General features: G+C 38.1%; 1 protein-coding gene across 5 annotated transcripts in view; it reads left to right on the top strand.

The window, feature by feature from the left end:
• LOC149148972 (protein NRT1/ PTR FAMILY 8.1-like) overlaps positions 1-22,430 on the top strand; it is a 52,979-nt gene that overhangs the window by 24,375 nt on the left and 6,174 nt on the right. The window contains exon 1 of one of the 5 annotated variants that reach the window (XM_089445187.1): positions 6,045-6,174. The exons of 1 other annotated variant lie outside the window; for it this stretch is intronic. In XM_089445187.1, coding sequence (XP_089301313.1) covers positions 6,130-6,174 — 45 coding nt within the window. In that variant the 5' untranslated portion in view covers positions 6,045-6,129. Of the gene's footprint in view, positions 1-6,044; positions 6,175-6,322; positions 6,493-6,839; positions 7,068-22,430 lie in introns of those variants that run through there. 3 more of the 5 variants (XM_089445188.1, XM_089445191.1, XM_089445189.1) reach the window with 3 other exon arrangements.

Here is a 22,430-nt window from a genome sequence, read left to right as displayed (position 1 = left end):
CTTGTTTCCGTTTAAACTTCGTCATTGTGAAAGAAACCTTTGCAATGAAATTATGACAATGCTTAGGCCTTTTATAATAAATTAATGTGATCTTTTGGAATACACATTTCTTTTTGTTGTTCATTTATATGATAGGCACGATAAGATTGGGATGGTTAATGTACATATTGGATGTAACGAAGAACTATATGAGACACAGCATATCACCTTATGGTTGATATGTCTGGATTACACAGTATATCAGTGCTTTTACATGCACCTTCATATAAGTCTTATATTCTTCTCTGGCCTAACTTCTTAATCTTTACCCTCTTTAATCTCTTTTGAAAATGGCTTCTTACAGCTTGTGACTATTTCTCGTTAGGTCACTATGGCCTGAGATAACACATGCTCTAAAATATGGCACACTTTTGAAACAGAAGTGAATGAAATGATAATGAAATAATGTGAGAAGATAAAAGTCTTCCTCTTAGTCCTTAATGGCCTTTCACTTGCAAGACCTAAATAACCCATTGAATTCTTTGACTATGATGGTCTTATCCTCCTTGCAAGTCCAACGAGCTGTGTTTAATTATTAACACCCCATGTGAGGAGAAGGATGTTCTTTTGTATCATCTTGACCATTGCTTTTGCTCTTATTAAAAAACCATTGGACATAACAAAAACATAGCAAGGTTCATGTAGGCAATACATTTTTCCAAGATCCACAATTCATTTGGTAACCTATGATGGTGTTCATGCAATAGATATAATACAATAAATAAGATGGTCGGTGGAGCTTCATCAATGCACTCAATTATTTGCTGAAGAAGATGTAGAAATATGTAGAAATTCTGTGTAGATTCAAACTTCTTATGTAATATGCTAAAACAAAAGACTTGGATCTACTCTACTCATCAGCGGAAACAATTAATCGATTGATAAATCACAAAATATGAGACAAGATTCAATCACATATGCTCAGAGATTTATCTAAGGGGAAAGCTTGCTACTCAAAACCCCTTCCTATCTATATATTGAATTAGATCATACAAATAGAGAAGATTTACAATGCTTCTCAAGTCTGAGAAACCTCTGCACTAGTACAATCTATCTCACTGCTTCACCAGCAATCTCTAGCCAATACTTAGCCAATTATGTTGTCTGCCAAGCTCCTATTTCCTTGTGTTGTTTCTCAAGGAATTAGCCCCCTATTAATTAGGGGAATCGCCTCTTGAATTGTGCAATTCCTATAGGCCCTTCTTTGACTGCACACATCACCTGTACAACCTGGAAAATTATACAACTGATAGTACAATGCCCTTGAACTCCAATCTCAATTGGGTCACTCAAATTTTATGCATGCATGAGTTAATTATGGTTGATTTATCAGTTAACTAGTTGAACACATGAAGTTGCACCCCACTGCTAGACCTCCTACTAGTTCCTCCAATAGTTGGAACTAGTTTAACTAACATTAACTCAGTTTGATTGAATTAAACTATTACAACTCAAATTAAACTATTACAACTCAAATTAAACTCAACCTAGGCTCCTAAAATTTAGGAGACACTCTACATGACTCAAGTTAGTCCCTCAACTCGAATTAGCTAAGCCAACTAAGTGAAATTAACTTAGTTAACTCATTCTCGTTGTCTTATGATGTGGAATTACAATTTTCTCCTAATTTAATTCAAGGGAAAATTAAATCTTGATTTTATTTTTGCCATTTTCAACACTCCCTCTCAATAAGAAAGGGATTATATGTTACCCCAATCTTACCTTTATGGAACTCAAATTTTCATCTTGACAATGCCTTTGTCAAAATATGGGCATTGTATTTCTCTGTAGGAATTTACTCAAACAACAAGATTCTCCTATGCACACAATCTCATAGATGGTGATACCGGGTGTCTATATGGTTGGATCGATCATGAAAAAATAGATTTTCAGAGAGTTTGATACAACTTTGATTGTCATAGTAAATCATAGTGGGATCCATCATTTGACCAAATAACACAACAAGAATCTTCCCCATCCAGATAGCTTCATAAGCTGCTTGACTAGCAGCCATGTCTCTACTTCTGTTGAACTGAGTTCAATTGATCTTTGCTTCCTGCTATACCAAGAAATTTTTGCTGACCCAATACTGAAGATGCCTCCTGATGTTCTCTTCCTGTCTGATGAACTATCTACCCAATTTGCAAATGTTAAGCCTTGCATCTTCACTCCCTCTGTTTGCATGTACCAAAGACCAACCTAAGTGGTGCCTTTGAAGTATTTCAACACATGTTTGGTTTCCTTCCAATACAGTTTAGTAAGCTTAACCATTGCTTGACTAAGTTGGTTAATTACATAACACATTTTTGGTTGTGTATTCACCAAATACATAAGTGAACCCACAAGCTACCTGTAAATAGTAGCCTCCACTACTTCACCTGAAGTAGCATCTTCCTTCCTCCAATTCCCTGCTAGAGGAGTCTTCATGGGTTCGGTGCTCTCCATGTGGAACTTATTTAGTATCTCATTGGCATACTTGCTCTAAGAGACAAACAATTCCCCATCTCCTTGCCATACTTCCATACCAAGGAAATAATGCATGAGCCTCAGGTCCTTCATCTTGAATTCTCTTACAACATCCTCTTTGCAAGGTTTGACCATCTTTTCATCACCGGTTAGAATTAAATCATCGACATATAATACTATAATCAATAATTTACATTCAACCACAATATGGTAAAGGTTTTCATCTTCTTCACTTCTGGTGAAGTGTAACCTGGTGAAATAGTTGTCAATCCTGGTGTACCATGCACAAAGTGCTTGTTTCAATCCATACAACACTTTCTTGAGTCTACACACATGTGGCTCTTTGCTAAAGGTCTCAAATCCTTTTGGTTTCTCAATGTACACCTCTTCCTCAATCACTCCATTGAGGAATGTTGTCTTCACATCCATCTGATGTATCTTCCATCCCATATGTGTTACAAGAGTTAGAATTGATCTGATAGAAGAGTACCTTGTTATTGGAGAAAAGGTCTCCTCATAATCAATTCCCTCCACCTGAGAGAATCCCTTGGCCACAAATATGGCCTTGTGTTTCTCGATTCTTCCATCTATTGCTTGCTTCACCTTGTAGATTCACCTCAAACCTACCACTAATTTGTTCTTTGGTCTTGGGACAACTTCCCAAACACTATTTCTGGCTATGGAATCATATTCCTCTACCATGGAATCAATCCATACTGGATTTTGCACTTCTTCCTCGAATGAGGATTGTTCTGTCTCAACTAGCTCACTCATTGGAGCCATGTACCCAGTGTACCGATCTGGTCACCTCCTTTGCCTACATTGTGATGTGGGTGCTCCCATATTCTCACTAGCATCATGAAATAATCTTTCATCTTCCCTAGTGCGCTTCCTTCCATCTCTGGATGTCTCTGCATGAGTGGTTTCTTCCACTCTTAGCTCCTCTACTTATGGCTGCTCCACATCATCTTGAGGTTCTTCCTTTAAAGCCAAAAGATCCTCATCTGCATGTAACTAATGCTCCCTCTCAAGGGAATATCTCATGGCCTTCTCTTCATTGAACTTCACATCTCTACGAACAATTTCATCATGTGAGATGGAAGGTACACCTGATAGTTGTGAGGTGTATCAGTGTACCCCATAAATATGCCTAACTCAGCTGTCGGTTCTAGCTTTTTCCTTGCATCCTTGGTAACATGACAATAAACTGATGAACCAAATATCTTTAAGTGTGAGACATCTAGTTTCTTCCCTAAAAAAGCTTCTTTTGGTGTACTCATGCTGAGAATCCGATGAGGACTCCTATTCTGCACATATATAGTTGTGTTGCATGCTTCAGCCCACAAGTGCAATGGTAGGCCCTGATCATGTAACATCACCTGTGCATCTTCCACAATAGTTTTTTTTCTTCCTCTCAACCACCCCATTTTGTTGTGGGTTATGGGGTGCTATTAACTCTCGTTGAATGCCTTCTGATGCACATAATTTCTTGAACTCATTCGACACATATTCACCACCATTATCGCTCCTGAGAACCTTCACTTTCATGTCAGTGTCTTTCTCGACAAGTGCTTTAAATTCATAAAATTTGAAGAATTTCTGGTCTTTCTTCTGCATGTAGAAAATCCAACACTTACGTGATAAATCATCTACAAATATCACATAATACCTGTGCTTGGTTGTGGAGGCTATCAAGAATGTTCCACACACATCTGAGCGAACTCTTTCAAGGATAACTTGCGCTCTACTTCCCTTATCATGAAAGGTGGCTTTGGCGTACTTCCCCAGTGTACACCCTTTCCATGTATCTCATTGATCTAGTGCACCCTTGGGAAGTCGTGTAGATATATGTTGCATGATCTTCAAAGCTCCATGGTGCAAATGGCCAAGTCTCCTATTCCATAATTGATTTGAAAAGCCACTCTTGAGTGACCTCAGTTAATTAATTATTGAATGAAGGTATTACAAACTCCTGTGCTAGTGTGTGTCTATGTTATTTTAGGCAACGAATCGATCAGATTGCAAAATACACAAACACTGGAAAATGGAAAACAGTAAGAGAAAATAGTAAGAAAAGACAAGAACACAACAAATTAATGAGTTCACCCTATCCTCCAGGGCTACATCTCTGTCTAGCTTTCAGTGGTGGCCTTCATTTATTGTCTTTAAAGCAGAGAATTACAATGAGGAGCTCAAACTGAGTCTCTTGAAACAGAATTGCTTGGCAGGGTGGTTCTTGGATTCCCCAAGCCACTAGAGTGCACAAACTCTTTTCCTTAACAGCTCTGGACCTCTCTGGTCTTCAATGGGAGGAGCCCAATGTGGTGCTCAGTTCCTCGACAGATCCTCTCAAGGATGGCTTCATGCTACCTTATGTTGCAGGTCAGCTCAGCTCTCTGTCTTTCTGCTCTTTGCTACACTCTCTCTTTGTTCTCTGTCTTCGTCTTCTTCTTTCTTCGGTCTCCGTTCTCCTTGTGTTCTATTCTGTCTATTCATGGCTTTAAAGCCAGTCACTCTCATGACTGCTTGATTCCCCTTCCGCCTCCGTCAAATCGCCTGCTGTTGTTCACTTGGAATTCCCTGTCTTCTGCGTCATCATCAATGGCTCACAGGGAGTGGCCACTTGTCCTCTTGCGAACTGCGCCAGCTCTTCCTCGTTGGTTCGATTTTCCAGTTACATTGTGGAATGAGTCATTTTCCATCTTAGCGGTCAAATCAGACCTCAAATCCTTATACATCGCGGCTTAATACCCTGTTAAATCTGGTTCCCCCATCGGGCGCGATCTCAGCCGTTAGATCTGGATTCCCTAGATCCGACACTATTCGCTCATTTCGTGTGGTTGATTTGCTCAACCATTAGTGCGCGATGAGCGATGGTTTTATCTCTCCTCCACCTGCCACGCATTGGGCGCTGAGTGGAATCGCTCACTTTTCTTCAATTTCGCTTACCTCCCAAGGGTGCCCTTTATCACAATTAACTTTTAGAGTGTTATCATTTAATTTTTACAATTTCATAACTTAAAACCATTAATTTTTCATTTTATTATTTTATATAAATATATAAAAAGACTTCATTATAAATTTAAATATTATATATTAACTACATATTTTAATTTAAGAATTACTCATTGGTATTTAAATTTCTTAATATAGCATCACTTCAAAATCTTATACGCTGGTTTTCAACGTTTTTTTAAGTATAAATAATATTCATAATTTTGTTTTAGCATAAATTAACATATTAATATGGAATACTTGTCCGTATTTTTTTTTGGTACCGAAAAGGAAAATTTTATCTTTTTTATTAGTAAAAAATAACCCAAAATTTTATCCAACTGGGTGAACCAGACTGTAATCAAGATTCCATATTTACAATGAATGACAAAAATACTGAACATCCATTAGTACATAGCACAGCCATTCTAGAACAAGGAAAAAAAGTGTTCAAAAATTCCTAGGCCTGGCCTCTTCTCTGTCCTCGCACATTGATTCCAATAAAACTGCTAAATGAAAAAAATTAAAAAAATTATAAAAGTGTGCGGTCAAGCTCCACTCAGGGAGGCTGAAACTGATATACCTGATGGCCAGAGGGAACACGGAGTCTCCCTCTCCTTCAAAAGACGAATGCCCTGTCCCTCTTGGAAAGAATCAGCTCACTATCATAGACAGGTAAACTATTATTATCTTTTAAAAAAATCACAAAAATATTACTTTAACGTTAACATCCCATAAATTATTTACCAGCTATAAGTCTTGTTAGAGTTATTCAAATCCGAATGCATTCAACTCTTCGTTTTGCCCGTCACTGGACAGCCTAGCACACATTTGTTTTCCATCTTCTTATTTTCGGGATTCTCAATGAATCTTTTGACAAGATATTCACCTCTTGACGATTCATTCACATTGGTGCGAGTTATGACACCCTTCGAATTTTCAACGCAAGACGACAATCCAAGGGAAGCCGTGCTTGCTTAGAACATGTATCAGGTAAAGATGGCCCTCTGTAGGTAGTTTTTACAATTAAAAACTGTCCATGGATTCTAGGCACTAGCTGTCACTGGATGTAGATATATAAAGATTGAGTTTGAAGATATATAAAGATTGAGTTTGAGAATCTGTGGCTGATAGATTGGTACTTGATAGAGATAAGATAAGATGATTATATTTATGTCTAATTAATGACTACAAGGTAAGTCAAAGGGATTGCAGACAATCACCTGTTAAAAATACAATGCATGAATATAAAAATTACCATGTAAAAATATAAAAGATAAAAAAATATAATGCATAATATAAAAATTACTATGTAAGAATATAAAAGATACTGCCTTGATGGAAAAGATCCAACTGCTAATAAGTCTGAGTATCAAACTCATCTCTCCTAACATTATGGAGAGTAATTTTTAAAATCTTCTGCACAGAATTTTTGTTAAAATTCTGTGTGAGTGTCAATCGAAGCTTGTGATACTTGATACTTGTCTGGTGTTTTTTTGGGTACTCTTGAACAGAGCTTTTTAGATTCTGCCTGCAAACGAGGACAATTCACACGTCTCTGTAAGTGGGTACATTGTTTAGCATTTCCTGATCTTTGTTTTCAAAATGGACTCTTCTCTGTTCTTAGCTACTTCATCTTGGGATGCTGGATATGAAGATGCATATTTCAAAATTTCTCACTCCAATGCATTCATAGCCTGCAAATTCGTGAGAAGAAACCTAACACATGTGCTATTTGCTCTATAATTGAACTGAAATTGTCGCTCCAGAAGCATTATTTATTTCTTCTAGCTTTAGACGATACACTACAGGATCATTTCTTTTTTGTGGATGGTAAATGGCCCTTTGTTAAGGAAGTGGGCTCTACTTTGCTTACCGAAGGTAGGAGTGCTGCAACATGTCTTCAAAGTTCAGGGGGTCATGAATCCAGGTCTGAACCACTTGATTACAACCCACTTGAGTAGCATCGTCTTATATTAGTATCATGTCCACTGGTTAGTTTCAGAGGTAACCAATGAAAATGTTCCCATCAGGCTAATTCATAAGATTTATGAAGATTTGCAGGCTGCTCTGAGCTGCATCCCGGTGTGTATTGTAAAAACCAGACGTTCTTAATTCATGCCTTTTGATTTTTAGATTAGGCGAAATTTAACAGTTGTTATTGTGGGGTTCGATTCTTGATCATGGCATTACTTCCATACAGAAATCTACGTACAAGCTTACTTAGTTCACCCATAGTCATTTCCTGGATGGGTAGGGTATGCTCTTTCTTCGGGGAAAGCAGAGGGGTCGCATATCTCCCTATCCACGTTGAGAACATGGCTTCCTAATAAGCATGGTGTTATGTTTGAGGTCCTTTGAGCTTCCCGAGCTCAAAATAAAGAAACCAGTGTATGTATTATGTACTATCAGTTCACCTTTGCAGGTCTTGAATCTGTCTGAAGTCTAGAGCCTGAACCAAGTCTTTTTCTGTCAGTATGAATCTCACTGAAAGGTTCTAACAATCTAAAGTAAAGCTTTCACAATCCGAATTAATCAGATGATTTGGAGCTTCTGATTGGCCAAAATATAAGGACAGCAAGCTGCATATTTCGACAGAAATCAGCCCGTAACTGTAGCGTCATTAATAATATAGAGGTTTGTTTGGACTAGAAGGGCTTTTTTGGTTATTTTCAATGGATTCTAACACTAAGTTACAGTGTTTGGACTGGAAGCGCATTTTTGGTTATTTTCAATGGATTTTAACACTAAGTTAAGGGAACCTTTGATGATTATAATTAAAAGTTTATTGTCTTCAATTGGGGGATTTGATTGAGAAGATGTGTTTTGTGTAGAAAATTTGTATATTCAAACTGCTAATTGTAATTTATTAAAACAATACACTTGAATTTACTCTACTCATCAGCGGAAACAATTAAATGATCGCGAAATCATGGAACATACAATAGAAAGAATTCAATCAAAACATTATACAATGATTTCTCGGGGAAAGCCACAACGAAAAACCCCTGCTATTTGTATATTGCATTAGTCAGAAAATATGAGAAAATTACAATGCTTTGCTCAAGCCCAAGCAACCTCTGCATTATCTTTATCTGTCTCACAGCTTCCTAGACAAGCCAAGCTAATACATAACCAAATTTTGGCTTGCCCAAGTCCCTATTTCTTTGCGCTGTTTCCTTGGGAATTAGCCCCCTATTAATTAGGGAAATTCTGCAATATGAATTGCGCAATCCTCATAGGCCTTCCACTGACTGCATGCACCACTAGTACAATTCGGATGATTATACAACTGATAGTACACTGTCTTTGAACTCCAATCTCAACTGGATAACTCTCAAATCAGACATGCATGAGTTATTTATGAGTGAATCATCAACTAACTGGTTGAACACATGAAGCAACACCCCAATGTCTGACTTCCTACTAGTTCTTCCATCAGTTGGAATTAGTTTAACTGATTTTAACTCAATTAAACTGAATTAATTAACTACAACTCAAAATAAACTCAACCAGGGCTCCTATAATGTAGGAGATGCTCTACATTACTCAAGTTAGACCTTCAACTCGAATTCACTGAGCCAGCTAAGTCAATTTAGCTTAGTTAACTCGTACAAGTTGTCTTGTGATGTGGAATTACAATTTTATTCCTAAATTAATTCAAAGACAAAATTGAATTAGGATTTTCTTATTGCATTTTCAACACTTTGTTGTGTAGGAGAAGAGTGTAAGATCTATGTCCTCTGAGTTATGCTAAGTACACAGTAGGTTATCCTATTTTTTATAGGTTGCTTTGAATTGATTCAGTCTGGTGGGTGTTTTCTTTCTGCGTTGAGAAGGATGGTGAAGCTGAGTCGATGCGCTGTCAAGGCTTTGTCCTAGCAGACTCCCTATATTTCATTCTGCCTCCTTTGCATCTACTATAAAGCTTGACTGCAGCAAGGCTTGTGGCTCCCATGGAACCATCCATGATAGCCAACAAAACCACTCCATCAAACAATGGCTTGGCTCCTCCCCAAAAGGAAGGAGGCTCTTCGGTGAGGGAATATACAATGAAGGGCTGTAACTTGTACCTAAGAAATGCCTTTTTTTTATTTGTTTCTGAATACGATGAAACCTGCTATCCCATCCTTCTGCATTGAAAAACCAGTCTCTGTGCCACCGTGGTCCAGGTGGAAGAAGGTTATTATTGTGCTAATGGATTGATACGCAGGTTTAACGAAATATGGCCAAAGTTGAGAGATCCCTAGGTGACTTGCATACAATTGAAATTTTTTCATTTATACAAAAGATGTAACATTGTTGGACAAGGGGTTATGTTATGGCACAACAATTTGTACTATACTCGCTGTTAATATTTTAGCTAATTATTATGTTCAAAGTGATTCTTTCTTCCTATACTGTAAAACTTGAAAGTGAGCATGCTTCTTACTACTTCAATTATGTTGCTCTTCTATGATCCTATTTTTCGTCTTTTCATGAAAATTATTTTTTAACTTGTAATGCTATAAAAGAAGTAAAAAAATTTGAGAAAAATGATATGTCACCAAAAGACTATCTATAAAAAATAAAAATCTCTTTGTTATATGTTCAAACTTGGTATCAAGAATAAAGAATGAAACATCTGTGTTACCTGCTCATATGCACATAAACAAAGATTCCATTGCCCAATGGACAAGGCACAAAGAATTTTTTTTTTGAAGACCATAAGTCCAGCCGGGCATGCGTTCCCCTCCCTTTCTCTCTGCTCTTCTTCTTTTTTCCAAATTTTGTACCCCACAGGGGGAATTGTATAATTGAATGCTAGAATGATGAGCTTATGTAATGGGCTTAGGCCTTTGGGACTAGTTGCCGCCTTGCTTACACACCTAAGTTAATGTGGGAAAAATATTCAACCCCACTAAATGTGGCCTGTTAGTTTTTGTAGCATTGGATGTGCTTTAGCCACAAAATTTGGTGGAGAGGATAAAATACATGAGATCTCCAAAACCAAGAAATCGTGTTTGGAAATTCCGCCTAGAAGTGTCTCAATTAGATTATTAACCGATTTATAAATATTTCCTAAGTCTAAACTTAGGGAATATGGTTAATTAATCAGTATTAATTGAGATAAGGTGAAAATCATCTAGAAACCCACACAGATCAATACAAAGATGATCCTAGCCATTGATTAAGTTTTAATCTTGCCCATTGGTGCTCCAACAGGGAATTATAAGAGGAGATCTATGTGGTGATGGAGAATACACCAGTTCAGATACTCAGTTTCCCAGGCAGTTCGATTTTCTTAGTATTAGCAACTCAACAGAGAAGATAAAGCCAGAGGGTGAGTATCAGGTGAATGAGGAGGATTGCAGCATTCTGAGAGGAAGGTTTCCAATCCCCGGAAGAGGCAAAGGAAGCAAGGCCGAAATTCTAAGAGGGCCAGTGTAAGCTCTACGAAGAGGGTGACGCAGAGAGCTCAGCGCAAAGGCTAGGGAAGCAATTTTGGAGGCAGAAAATAGTTGTGGGATGAAAGAAAATTCTCACGATAATTTTGCCAGTGTTTTCCTCAGATTAGATTGCCAGTTGGGCATCTAAAATATTTTACTCAGAATTGTTGCTGAAGAATAATAATAAAACCCTCATTTGTTGCACCGGTTTTCCCACATTGCGTTTTTTCGGGGACAAATGTCCAAAAATAACTATGTCAAAATTCTTATGTGTGTGCTAGAATTTTTCAGTTATTTTCCGTAGTATTTTTATGGTGAAAATTGTAGTTATAAATTCGTTGTTTGTTGTAGCAAATAAACTGCATAATTAATTTTTCAGTTAGAAGAATAATTTCTAGTTGCTACAATAGATAATAATTTCACATGGTATTATAGCAAAGTTGATTAGCCAGAGAGCTCAGGAAAACAAGGAAAAGGACTTTCGCTACTCAGCAAGGGCAGCAAGCCGAAATTCTCAAAGGCAACACAGTATTTGGCAAAGGGGCCGAGTTGCTTGAGGAAAGACCGATTTTTCTGAGAGAGGGGCAAAAAATTTTGATCCTTCCAGATCGAGTGATTCCAGAGGCAGAGGGAGTAGCTCAATACCTTCGTTGGGCAGATCTCTAGTTGGATGCAAAGGGTTTTGCAACAATTTGCTAGAATAGAGCCAACGTCGAGGTGGAAAAGAGGAATAACACAATATAAATTTTTCAGCATAAGCATGGACAGAAGTAACATTCAGGAGACTTCAGATTTGTCTTCCAAATTGGAGGACGAATTTGCTTGCTTAGCAGGATCATCTTCACAGGGAGTCTAGTATGTAGACATGGAGCATCAACTCACATGACAGGGGTTAGAAAATATTTCTCTAGCTACAAAGAGGAGCAGATGGACATACTGATTACTATGGGAAACAAAACAAAATGTATTCCAATAGGGAGAGGTACCATAGATTTTCAGAAGGAGTCAGGAGAAAGCACCAGTGCTACAGACGTATTGCATGTGCCAGGATTGGGTATGGACCTGATTTCAATATCCCAGTTACAAGATAAGGGGTATGATATTCACTTTGTAGGGAAGAAAGTGTATGTCAAACACCCAAGCTGGAAAAAGGTAAGACAAATTGGAGTTCGAAGTAACAGATTGTATCGGTTACAGATTGATTCTCCAATGACACTAATAGGCAGTGACAGTAGTAGTGGGAAGGAGCTGAATGAGTTATGGCATAAGAGAATGGGACATCTACACCATGGAGCACTCAAGATGCTCAGAGAAATAGTAACAGGGGTTCCAAAACTTGGCACAGAACACGATGATGTGTGCAGAGGATGCGTACTTGGGAAGTATGCTAAGGCAACATTTCCAAGAAGTGATAGTAGAGTTGATGGCATGTTAGGACTCATACATTCAGATATTTGCGACTCGATGTCCACTAGAGCTCTCAATGGTGCTGAATATTTCGTCACATTTACTGATGACCATTCCAAGAAAACTTGGATCTACTTTTTTAAGACCAAAGATGAGGTCTTTGATCGTTTCAGAGAGTTCAAAGCTTTCGCGGAGAATGCGATAGGGAAGAAGATCAAAGTGCTTCGCTCAGATAATGGTAGAGAATAAAGACTTCACAAATATTTGTGTGAAGGAAGGCATCAAAAGAGAATGGAAAGCTCCATATAATCCACAACAGAATGGTGTAGCGGAGCGGAAAAAACATAACCATTGTTGGCACTGCAAAGGCTATGTTATATGACCAAGATCTACCCAAATTTCTATGGGCAGAAGCATGTAACACGATAGTATATATTTAGAAAAGGACTCCTCATAGAGCATTGGGGTAGAAAATGCCAGGAGTCTTCACAGGGAAGAAGCCAGAAGTTAGCCACTTCAAAATTTTTGGCAATGTTGCTTAGCCACGTGCCAGATGATAAACGTACCAAACTAGATCAAACTGCAAAGAAGGGGTTCTTACAATGAAACCTCAAAGGCATATAGAATCTACTTTCCTAGTAATAGGAAGATTGTAGTAAGGCGAGACGTGAAGTTCATGGAGGACTGAGCTTTCAGGATATCTCATGAGATGCCTGCAAGTGATTTAAATTGGTCAGCAGAAGCTCCTTTGTTCAAGTAGTAGGGGCAACCACAGGGCCAGCCAATGGGACAAGCACGAGGACAATCACAAGGATCGAGTACTATGACCAGTACCAACATTTCCTTAGTTGCAGGAAATCCGGGGAGCTCTCAGCAGATGGAGTAGCAAAGGCAGGGTGAGGAGGAGCTGATTGAACCTCCCATGACTAGCAGTCAAGCCAAAAGAAAGGTTCGTCAAACATTGAGAGATGCAAAGGAGTTTATTCGAACTCCTAGGACAAACACAAGACAATGCAAACAATCTGACAAGTACCAAGCATTAGTGGCTCAAGTTGCAGAACCTTCCAGCTTTCAGGAGGTTGCATAACATCAAGTGTGGGTAGATGCCATGGTAGAAGAGTATAGCTCTATCATGACGAATGATGTTTGGGAGGTAGTGCCAAGGTCGGAAGAAAGATCAGTTGTAGGTTCTAGATGGGTTTATAAGATCAGATATGCGGAAAACGACAGTGTGGAAAAGCACAAGGCTAGGTTCGTGGAAAAGGGGTATGCACAAAAAGAAGGAATAGATTATGAGGAGACCTTCGCCCTAGTTGCCAGACACAATTCTATTTGGTCTGTTATATCTCTGGCAGCTCAGATGGGATCGCAGATTCACCAGATGGTCATCAAAACAGCCTTCTTGAACGAGGTGATAGAGGAAGAAGTGTACATAGAACAATGAGAGGGCTTTGAGACTCATGAGAGGCAAACTCATGTGTGCAGATTGAAGAAAGCTCTATATAGACTCAAGAAGGCTCCCATGGCATGGTATTGTAGGATTGACAACTACCTATAGTAGATGGGATTCATCAGGAGTGACGCAGATCCCAATCTTTACTATTTGATGGTAGAGGGTGAGCCACTCATTCTAGTTTTGTATCTGGATGCTCTCTTTTTTACAGGATCATCGAGGTTCATAGAGGAATGCAAGGGGAACCTGGCAACAAAAGTTGACATGAAGGATTTGGGATTGATGCATTATTTCCTAGGATTGGAAGTATGGTAGAAGGATGGGGAGATCTTCCTTGGGCAAGGAAGATATGCTACAGATATTTTGAAGAGGTTTAGAATGCAGGATTGCAGATCCATGTCTACGCCCATGATCACCAATTGGAAGATAGATGCATCAGATGACAAGGATGTCGACCCCACCTTGTATAGACAACTTATTGGGTCTCTCATGTATTTGGTCAACACTAGGTCAGATATCTACTTCGCAGTCAATACCTTAAGTCAGTTCATGGTAGAGCCAGAGAGGGTACATTGGGCAGCAGCGAGGCATATTCATAGGTATGTTCGCGGCACAATCGAGTATGGGTGAAGATATACAGGAAAGGTACCGCCGGGTACTGCTTCAGTGTTGGATCAGGGATGGTTTCTTGGTGTAGCAAGAAGCAGAAATCAATAGCATTGAGCTCTGCAGAAGTAGAGTATATAGCAGCCAACACAACTACGTGTGGAGTTGTATGGCTTCGAAAGATGCTAGTAAACTTGTTCAGGCAGAGGATGGAGACGACCAGTGTCTACTGTGATAATTAGAGTTACACAAATCTCTCTGAGAATCCAGTGTTTCATGGCAGGTCAAAGCACATCAATATTCAGTGTCATTTCATTAAAGATTGTGTACAACATGGAGCAGTCTAGCTACAATATGTTCCCACAAAAGAGCAGATTGAAGATATACTCACGAAAGCTCTAGGGAGAGCTAACTTCATCTATTTTAGAGAACAAATGGTTATTGTGGAGAACCTGTTTCAGTAGAAGGGATAGATTACTTTGGATGATTCTCAGCTGCAACAACAACAGATGAGAGGGAGTTGTAGTGCAGATGCAATGTTGGCAGTAGTATGGCAGTGTCAACAGCATCACAGATGCAGCGTATATCAGAGTTGCACAATGGTTGGTGGGAAAAAGCAGCCAGACATCAGCAACATGACAAGAGATGATGCAAAGACATGGTGTGCAGTAGCACTAGAACACATTCTTCACTAAGAGGGAGTGTTAGTTTTTGTAGCACCAGATGTGTTATAGCCACGAAATTTGGTGGAGAGGCTAGAATACATGAGATCTCAAAAACCCAAAACTCATTTCTGGAAATTTCACCTAGAAGTGTCTCAATTAGATTATTAACCAATTTTTAAATATTTCCTAAGTCTAAACTTAGGGAACATGGTTAATTAATCAATATTAATTGAGATAAGGTGATAATCATCTAAAATCTCACACAGATCGATCTAAAGATGATCCTAGCGATTGATTAAGTTTTAATCTTGGTCGTTGGTGCTCCAACAGGGGATATAAGAGGAGATTGATGTGGTGATGGAGAATACACCAGTGCAGATACGCAGTTGCCCAGGCAATTTGATTTTCTCAGTAGAAGCATCTCAGCAGAGAAGATAGAGCCGAGGGTGAGTAGCACATGGAAGAGGAGGGAAACAACATTCTGGGAGGAAGGTTTCTAGTCCCCGAAAGAGTCAAAGGAAGGAAGGCCAAAATTTGCAAAGGGCTAGTGTAAGCTATGTGTAGAGGGTGACACAGGGAGCTCAGTGCAAAGGGTAGGGAGGCAATTGTGGAGGCAGAAAATAGTTGTGGGGTGGGAGAAAATTCTCCTGATAATTTTTCCAGTAGTTTCCTCAGATTAATTTTTTAGTCAGGCATCTAAATTATTGTACTCAAAATTGTTGCTGAATAATAATAATAAAACCCTCATCTGCTGCATCTGTTTTTCCACATTGGGTTTTTTCGGGGACAACTGCTAGAATTTCTCAGTTTTCAATATTCTATTTTCCGCAATATTTTTATGGTGAAAATTGTAGTTGTGATTTTATTCATTGTTAGTCGTAGCAAATAAACAACATGATTAATTTTTCAGTTAGAAGAATAATTTCCAATTGCTGCAATAGATAAAAATTTCACATGCCCTTGGTGGCAAAGCTTAGAATTGGGGTTGTCACCTACTCCAAATTCTATCTGTTTAGGCTCTCTCTTAGCTAAATCCAAGGGGGTAGACCCTATTGAGAAATCAATGCTTAACGGAATTAGGGTTTGATTCCTCTTTCTTGATAATTACTTGTGAATTATGTTGGCTTCTTTCACTTCTTTATTAGTTTATCTTTCATCAAGAAATTACCAAATTATATGTATATGAAGATCATAAGAACAAGAGACACAAGATGTCGGCGCTCAGCCAGGGAAAAACCCCTATAAGGGGAAAACTTAGTCAAACTCTTCCTTTAGTAGATTCAAATCAAGATGAGACACTTCCAAACTTCTTAGACCTAGACAATGACCTCCTCCAACCAACAAGTCAACCCTTCCCTTCAATAGATGATCCCTATCAAAGTATCCAAGTAACAACTCCTCAAAAACTTTGATCTAGAATTTCAGCCTCCTAGACATAGAACTTTGACCCCCAAAATAAGAATTTCAGACCTGCAGTAGACAAAGAATGTCAACCCCAGCAACTGCCCAGAAATTTCACACATGTGAGAGATAGATAGCCCAGAAACTCAAATTAGGTCTTCCCAACAAATTTTGTCCTTCTCCAGCTATTTCGCTTTCTTTTCTGCCTCTCTTCCTTGAAGATTGAACTTGTTGAGTGAATGCTCCAAATAGGTCTAATAAAAACGACAATGACTCAAGACAAAACCTAGAAGCCTTCAATGGAGGTTTTCACCTAGAAAACATTGACCTAAGCATGAAACCTGTGTTTTAATAAGTCATTTTCTTTAATAATAAAATTTCTTTTGACAAGTACAATTATGAAGATCGAAACTAGTTACTTTCTTCAACACTCCCTCTTAACTAGGGAGGTATTCATAATTACATACATATAAGAGTACATGGAAGATTTCAAAATGAGATGAACTACGAAGAATTATAGTACACTCAGTGTTGCGGACTAGATACCTGACCAGGGTATTCTATTCGGGTGGGACTAACGAGACTAAGATTTAGCCATTCTAGATAACATCAGGATTTTAATCTCTACCACCAACCCACAGATCTAGGTGTGTATCCAAGGTCAAAGCTCCATGACCAATGCCACCCTCCCTCTTCGAGATCTAGACATCAACACATAGGTCCGCCAGATGTCCTCCCAAGCATCTTGCCATAAGATGCTCCATCTCTCCCTATCAACTAAATCTGTAACATCAATAAACCCAAACATGCTCCTTAAATATTCAAACTTCTTATTAGGAAGAGACTTCGTCAGCACATCATCTATCTGTTCATCAGTCGGGATATATTGTAGCTTCACGACCCCATCTTTTACCAAACTTCTAATGTAGTGGTACTTGTTGTTGATATGCTTCATCCTTGCATGGAATACGGGGTCTTCAGACATCTTGATGTTGCTTTGATTATCACAATTTATCACTGTAGGATCCAGAGGCTTTCCAAACAAATTTGACAAGAGTTTTCTTAACCAAACAACTTCCTTTCCTACTTCACATGCAACAACATATTCTGCTTCAGCACTACTTAACGCAACATGATCTTGTTTTCTACTCATCCATGAAATCATTGCAGATCCCAAACTGAAACATCCACCAATAGTGCTTCTTCCATCAGTCTCACTGCCACCCCAATCAGAATCAGTAAAACCTGTTAGCTTAACTTCCTTTCCATCATACTTCAGACAGTGATGTATTGTGCCACGTAGGTATCTCAAAATATGCTTGGAAGCTATCTAATGATCATGACAAGGCTCCAACTAAAATTGACTAAGAACATTTATAGCAAAACATATATCAGGCTTTGTATTTACCAAGTACATCAAAGAACCCACCAACATATGATAGCTAGTAGGATAGACAAGACTAGATTCGGAGCTTCTCAACTTCTTGAGATTGGTGATCGTGGGAGTAGTCATAGGCTTGGAATCCATCATACCGAATTTTTGCAACATCTTGATTATGTATTTACATTGACCCAAATAAATCTCACCGCGTTTCTGCCAAACTTCTAGGCCTAAGTAATAGTGCATGAGTCCCAGATCTTTCATCTTGAATTTAGCTACCAATATTTTCTTGCATTCTAGTATTCTGTGCTCTACACCTGTAATAAACAAATCATCCACATATAGTAGTATAATGACTAGTTCATTCTTTACCACCTTAATGTCGAGATTTTCATTAACAAAACTTTTGACGAACCCAATTCTTAAGAGATATGCATCCATTCTTTCATACCATGCCCTAGAAGCTATGTAGGGATTTCTCGAGTCTACAAACATGTGTATCTTTGCTATTTATTTCGAAGCCTTATGGTTGTTCGATGTATACTTCTTCATCAATGGTTCCATTTAGAAAAGATGTTTTGACATCCATTTGATGGATATTCCATACCATAGTAGCATCTAGCGAAACCAAAGATCTTATAGTAGTATACCTAGCAGTTAGAGCAAAGGTTTCTTCATAGGCTATTCCTTCCTTTTGTGAGGAACCCATTGCAACGAATCTAGCTTTGTATTTGTCTATGCTTCTATCAACAACATGTTTGATTTTGTAAATCCATTTTGAGTTGACAACTGATTTGTCACTTGGTCTAGGAACGATTTCCTAGACACCATTCTTCATGATGGATTGATATTCTTCTTGCATTGCCTTATTCCATTCTACTTGATGAGCAACCCCTTCAAATGTTTTTGGTTCAAATTCTATCAATTTTGTCATGTATGCTGCATATCCTGAATATCTCTTTCGTCTTTTGCTTTCTCTAAAAGATCCTTTAGTAGCTCCATTTTCTTCAGCACATTCAAGTGTAGCTTTTAACCAATTTGGTCTCTTCTTTGTTTCAGGAATGATTACAAGTTGAATAGGCTCACTTGGTCCTTCTTCTTCTTCTTCTTGGTTTGTAGTTGTCTTGTCATGATGCTCTTCTTCTTCAAATAGTGGTACATCTTCATCATCGGATTTGATTGGTATATCCTTGGATCTTTTGTAGGCATGATTTTCATCAAATATAACATCCCTGCTAACTTCAATTTGTCTTCCTTCCTTGATGTAGATTCTATACGCCTTTGAAGAAAGACTGTAACCAACGAAGATCCCTTTTATGCTTGTAGAATCCAATTTCTTTCATTTGTCTTTTGGAACATGGATGTATGCGGGACACCCAAAGATTCGGAGATGGTCTACACATGGCTTCTTCCCTGTGAATGCTTCTTCCAGTGTCATATTATCAAGGATTCTATGAGGACTTCTATTTTGTATATATATTGTTGTCATTGTTGCTTCTCCCCATAGAAACTTTGGTAGATCTTGATCAAATATCATAGTTCATATACATTCTTCAATTGTTCTATTTTTCCTTTCTGCAACTCCATTCTGTTTGGGATTGTAGGGAACAATGAGCTCCCTCTTAATACCTGCTTCTTTACAATATTCAATTAATTCTTTTAAATTGTATTCCCCACCATTGTCGAGTATCAAAGTTTTTATCTTTCTTTCGGTTAAGATCTCCATTTCGGATCTAAATTCCTTGAACTTTTCAAATAATTTTTCCTTTGTCTTGAGAAGATAGAGTCATGTCTTTCTAGAGTGATCATCAATGAAGGTCACATAATAAAGATGGCCTCCAAGAGATTTGTTAGACATTGGCCCACACACATCAGAATGAATGAGGTCTAATATCTCCTTAGACCTTGTATCACTACTTGTAAAAGGTTTCCTTGTATTCTTTCCTAAAGCACATCCCTTGCATGCTCCTTCATGATCTTCCTTGATGTTGGGGATGCCCTTTACCATTTGACTAAGTTACGGTATTATTTTGTAATGAATATGCCCATATCTTCTATGCCATAGTTCAATAGGATTGATCTTCATGTGAACTAGGGCTTGAGGAGATGGTGTTATGACTCTATATAGCCTTCCTTCACGAACTCAAATAACTTTTTCCTTTTCAATATTTGAATCCTTTCCCCAAACCAAAAATTTACCACCTACAAAGGAAACCCTATGATCTCCTTTATCTTCTAAATAAGAAATGGAAAGTAAATTCTTTTTAAACCTGGAACATAGAGTATGTTGTTGAGGTGTAGCTTTGCTCCACTTTCCAGCTTTAGTATGTAGATCCAAGGCCCTTGATTGCATAATTGTTGTTGTCTCCTAGCGCCACTGCATGCGATGATGGTTCTCTTGATAGAGTATGGATTTTTCCTCTTTCTCCCATCATATGTCTTGAGGCTCCACTATCAATGATCCATGCATTATCATCATCAAGAGTACCTGAAAGTGTAGCCAAGAATCCTTCACTCTTGACTCTTCTAGATAGACTGTAGACGATTCTTCCAATCCAGCTTCCTGCATTCTTATGATATTGAATCCCATCTTCAAGTAACTTGCCATAGAGGGAGTAACCTTTTCTTCCAAGCTAACAAAGTGATCTTCAGCCTTTTTCGACCTTAGCTTTGATACCATGTTGAGAAATCAACGCTTATAGGAGTTAGGGTTTGATTCCTCTTTCTTGATAATTACTTGTGAATTATGTTGGCTTCTTTCACTTCTTTATTAGTTTATCTTTCATCAAGAAATTACCAAATTATATGTAAATGAAGATCGCAAGAACAAGAGACACAAGATGTAGGCGCTTAGCCAGGGAAAATCCCCTATAAGGGGAAAACCCAGTCAAACTCTTCCTTTATTAGATTCAAATAAAGATGAGACATTTCCAGACTTCTCAGACCTAGACAAAGACATCCTCCAACCACCAAGTCAACCCTTCCCTTCAATAGATGATCCCTGTCAAACTCTCCAAGTAACAACTCCCTAGCAGCAGATTCGATCCATAATTTCGGGCTCCCAACAACAGAACTTCGACCCGCAACAACATAATTTCGAACCTGCAGTAGAAACAGAATTTCGGCTCTAGCAATTTCCCAAAAGCTTCGCACGTGTGAGACATAGATAGCCCATAAACGCGAATTAGGTCTTCTCAGCAAATTTCGCTCTCTTTTCTGCCTATCTTCCTTGAAGATCGAACTTGTTTAGTGAATGCTCCAAATAGGTCGAATTGTCTCTCTCTAAATAGCCTTTATGCTCGGTCGAATTGCCCTAATATAGGCCGACTTCATGGGGATAGGGCCGCCTTGGTGTGGAGGTGACAAATAACCTTTTTGACTAAAAAATAACTCTTTTTACATGATACAAAAGCCCAAGAAGGGTCTAATAAAAACGACAATGACTCTAATGACTCAAGACAAAACCGAGAAGCCTTCAATGGAGGCTTTGACTTAGAAAAAATTTGACCCAAGCATGAAACCCATGCTTTAATAAGTCATTTTCTTTAATAATAAAATTTCTTTTGACAAGTACAATTACGAATACCGAAACTAGTTACATTCTTCAATAGACCCTAAGGAATATTTCTAAGGAAAGCTTGCTAGACTCAACAAGTTCTAAGAGATTATTAATAAATCAATTAAAGAATCAACCATCCAAAGACTTTGAAATGTAACTTGAAGCAAGGAATTAAACTAGCAAGTATAAATGAATCATAAGCATATAATCAACATCTACGTGTAAATAAATCACAATGATTCAACAATATATCCTGCAAGGAAAATTGATGTAAATAGACCAGTGCCAATAAATATAAACTTGCAAGAGATAAATATGCTCAAATAAATAACAATACTTCAATAAAATAAATTCTTTCAAGAGTTGACAAGTACAATGATATGTGAAAGCTGCAAGACAGATGTTAGTAGATTAGATTACAATTGTAAAATATTAGATACAACTTTGAAAGAAGAGCACTTGAATGAAACTTGCAAGTGAAATAATACTTGTACTTGGAAATAAAATATGCTCACATATGATATAAACAACATTGCATCAAATGAACTTCAAGATAAGCAAATAACCATAAACCAAATAAAGTACAAGAATGTGAATGAAGCAAAGTACTTGCAATAAAGTAAATATAAGTGCTCACAATTCAACTTGCATGTAAAAAGGAAAGATAAGATAACCAATGATATCACAATTGCATGCAAGATAACCCAAAGTTGCTGGAGTGAGTTGTGTGAGGTAAGTGTTATTGGTTGATTTTATTAAAGGCATATCTAAGGTGTTACTCCCTCTCAAATCCTTCACCACTGTATGGATAGAGGTTATAGCTTGGGGTTTTAAGTGGAGAAGCTAGCTTCATTACCAAAGATCCACCTAGTCCCTCAAGGCTATCCACGTGCCACCATTTTCATGCAGGACTCAGCCATACCCTAACTGCATGGTCACGTGTTTTAACCTTTTCTCCAAACTTAGACTTGGGATCTTCAAAGAAGATTTCCTGAAATGTCTATTCAACCAAGACTTATGTCTTGGAGGT

This window comes from Pinus tabuliformis, chromosome 9 (genome assembly GCF_031772625.1).
Source record: "Pinus tabuliformis cultivar Carrire ecotype Pingquan chromosome 9, CPIR1, whole genome shotgun sequence".
Classification (NCBI taxonomy): Eukaryota; Viridiplantae; Streptophyta; class Pinopsida; order Pinales; family Pinaceae; genus Pinus; species Pinus tabuliformis.
This window is presented reverse-complemented; position numbering and strand designations above follow the sequence as displayed.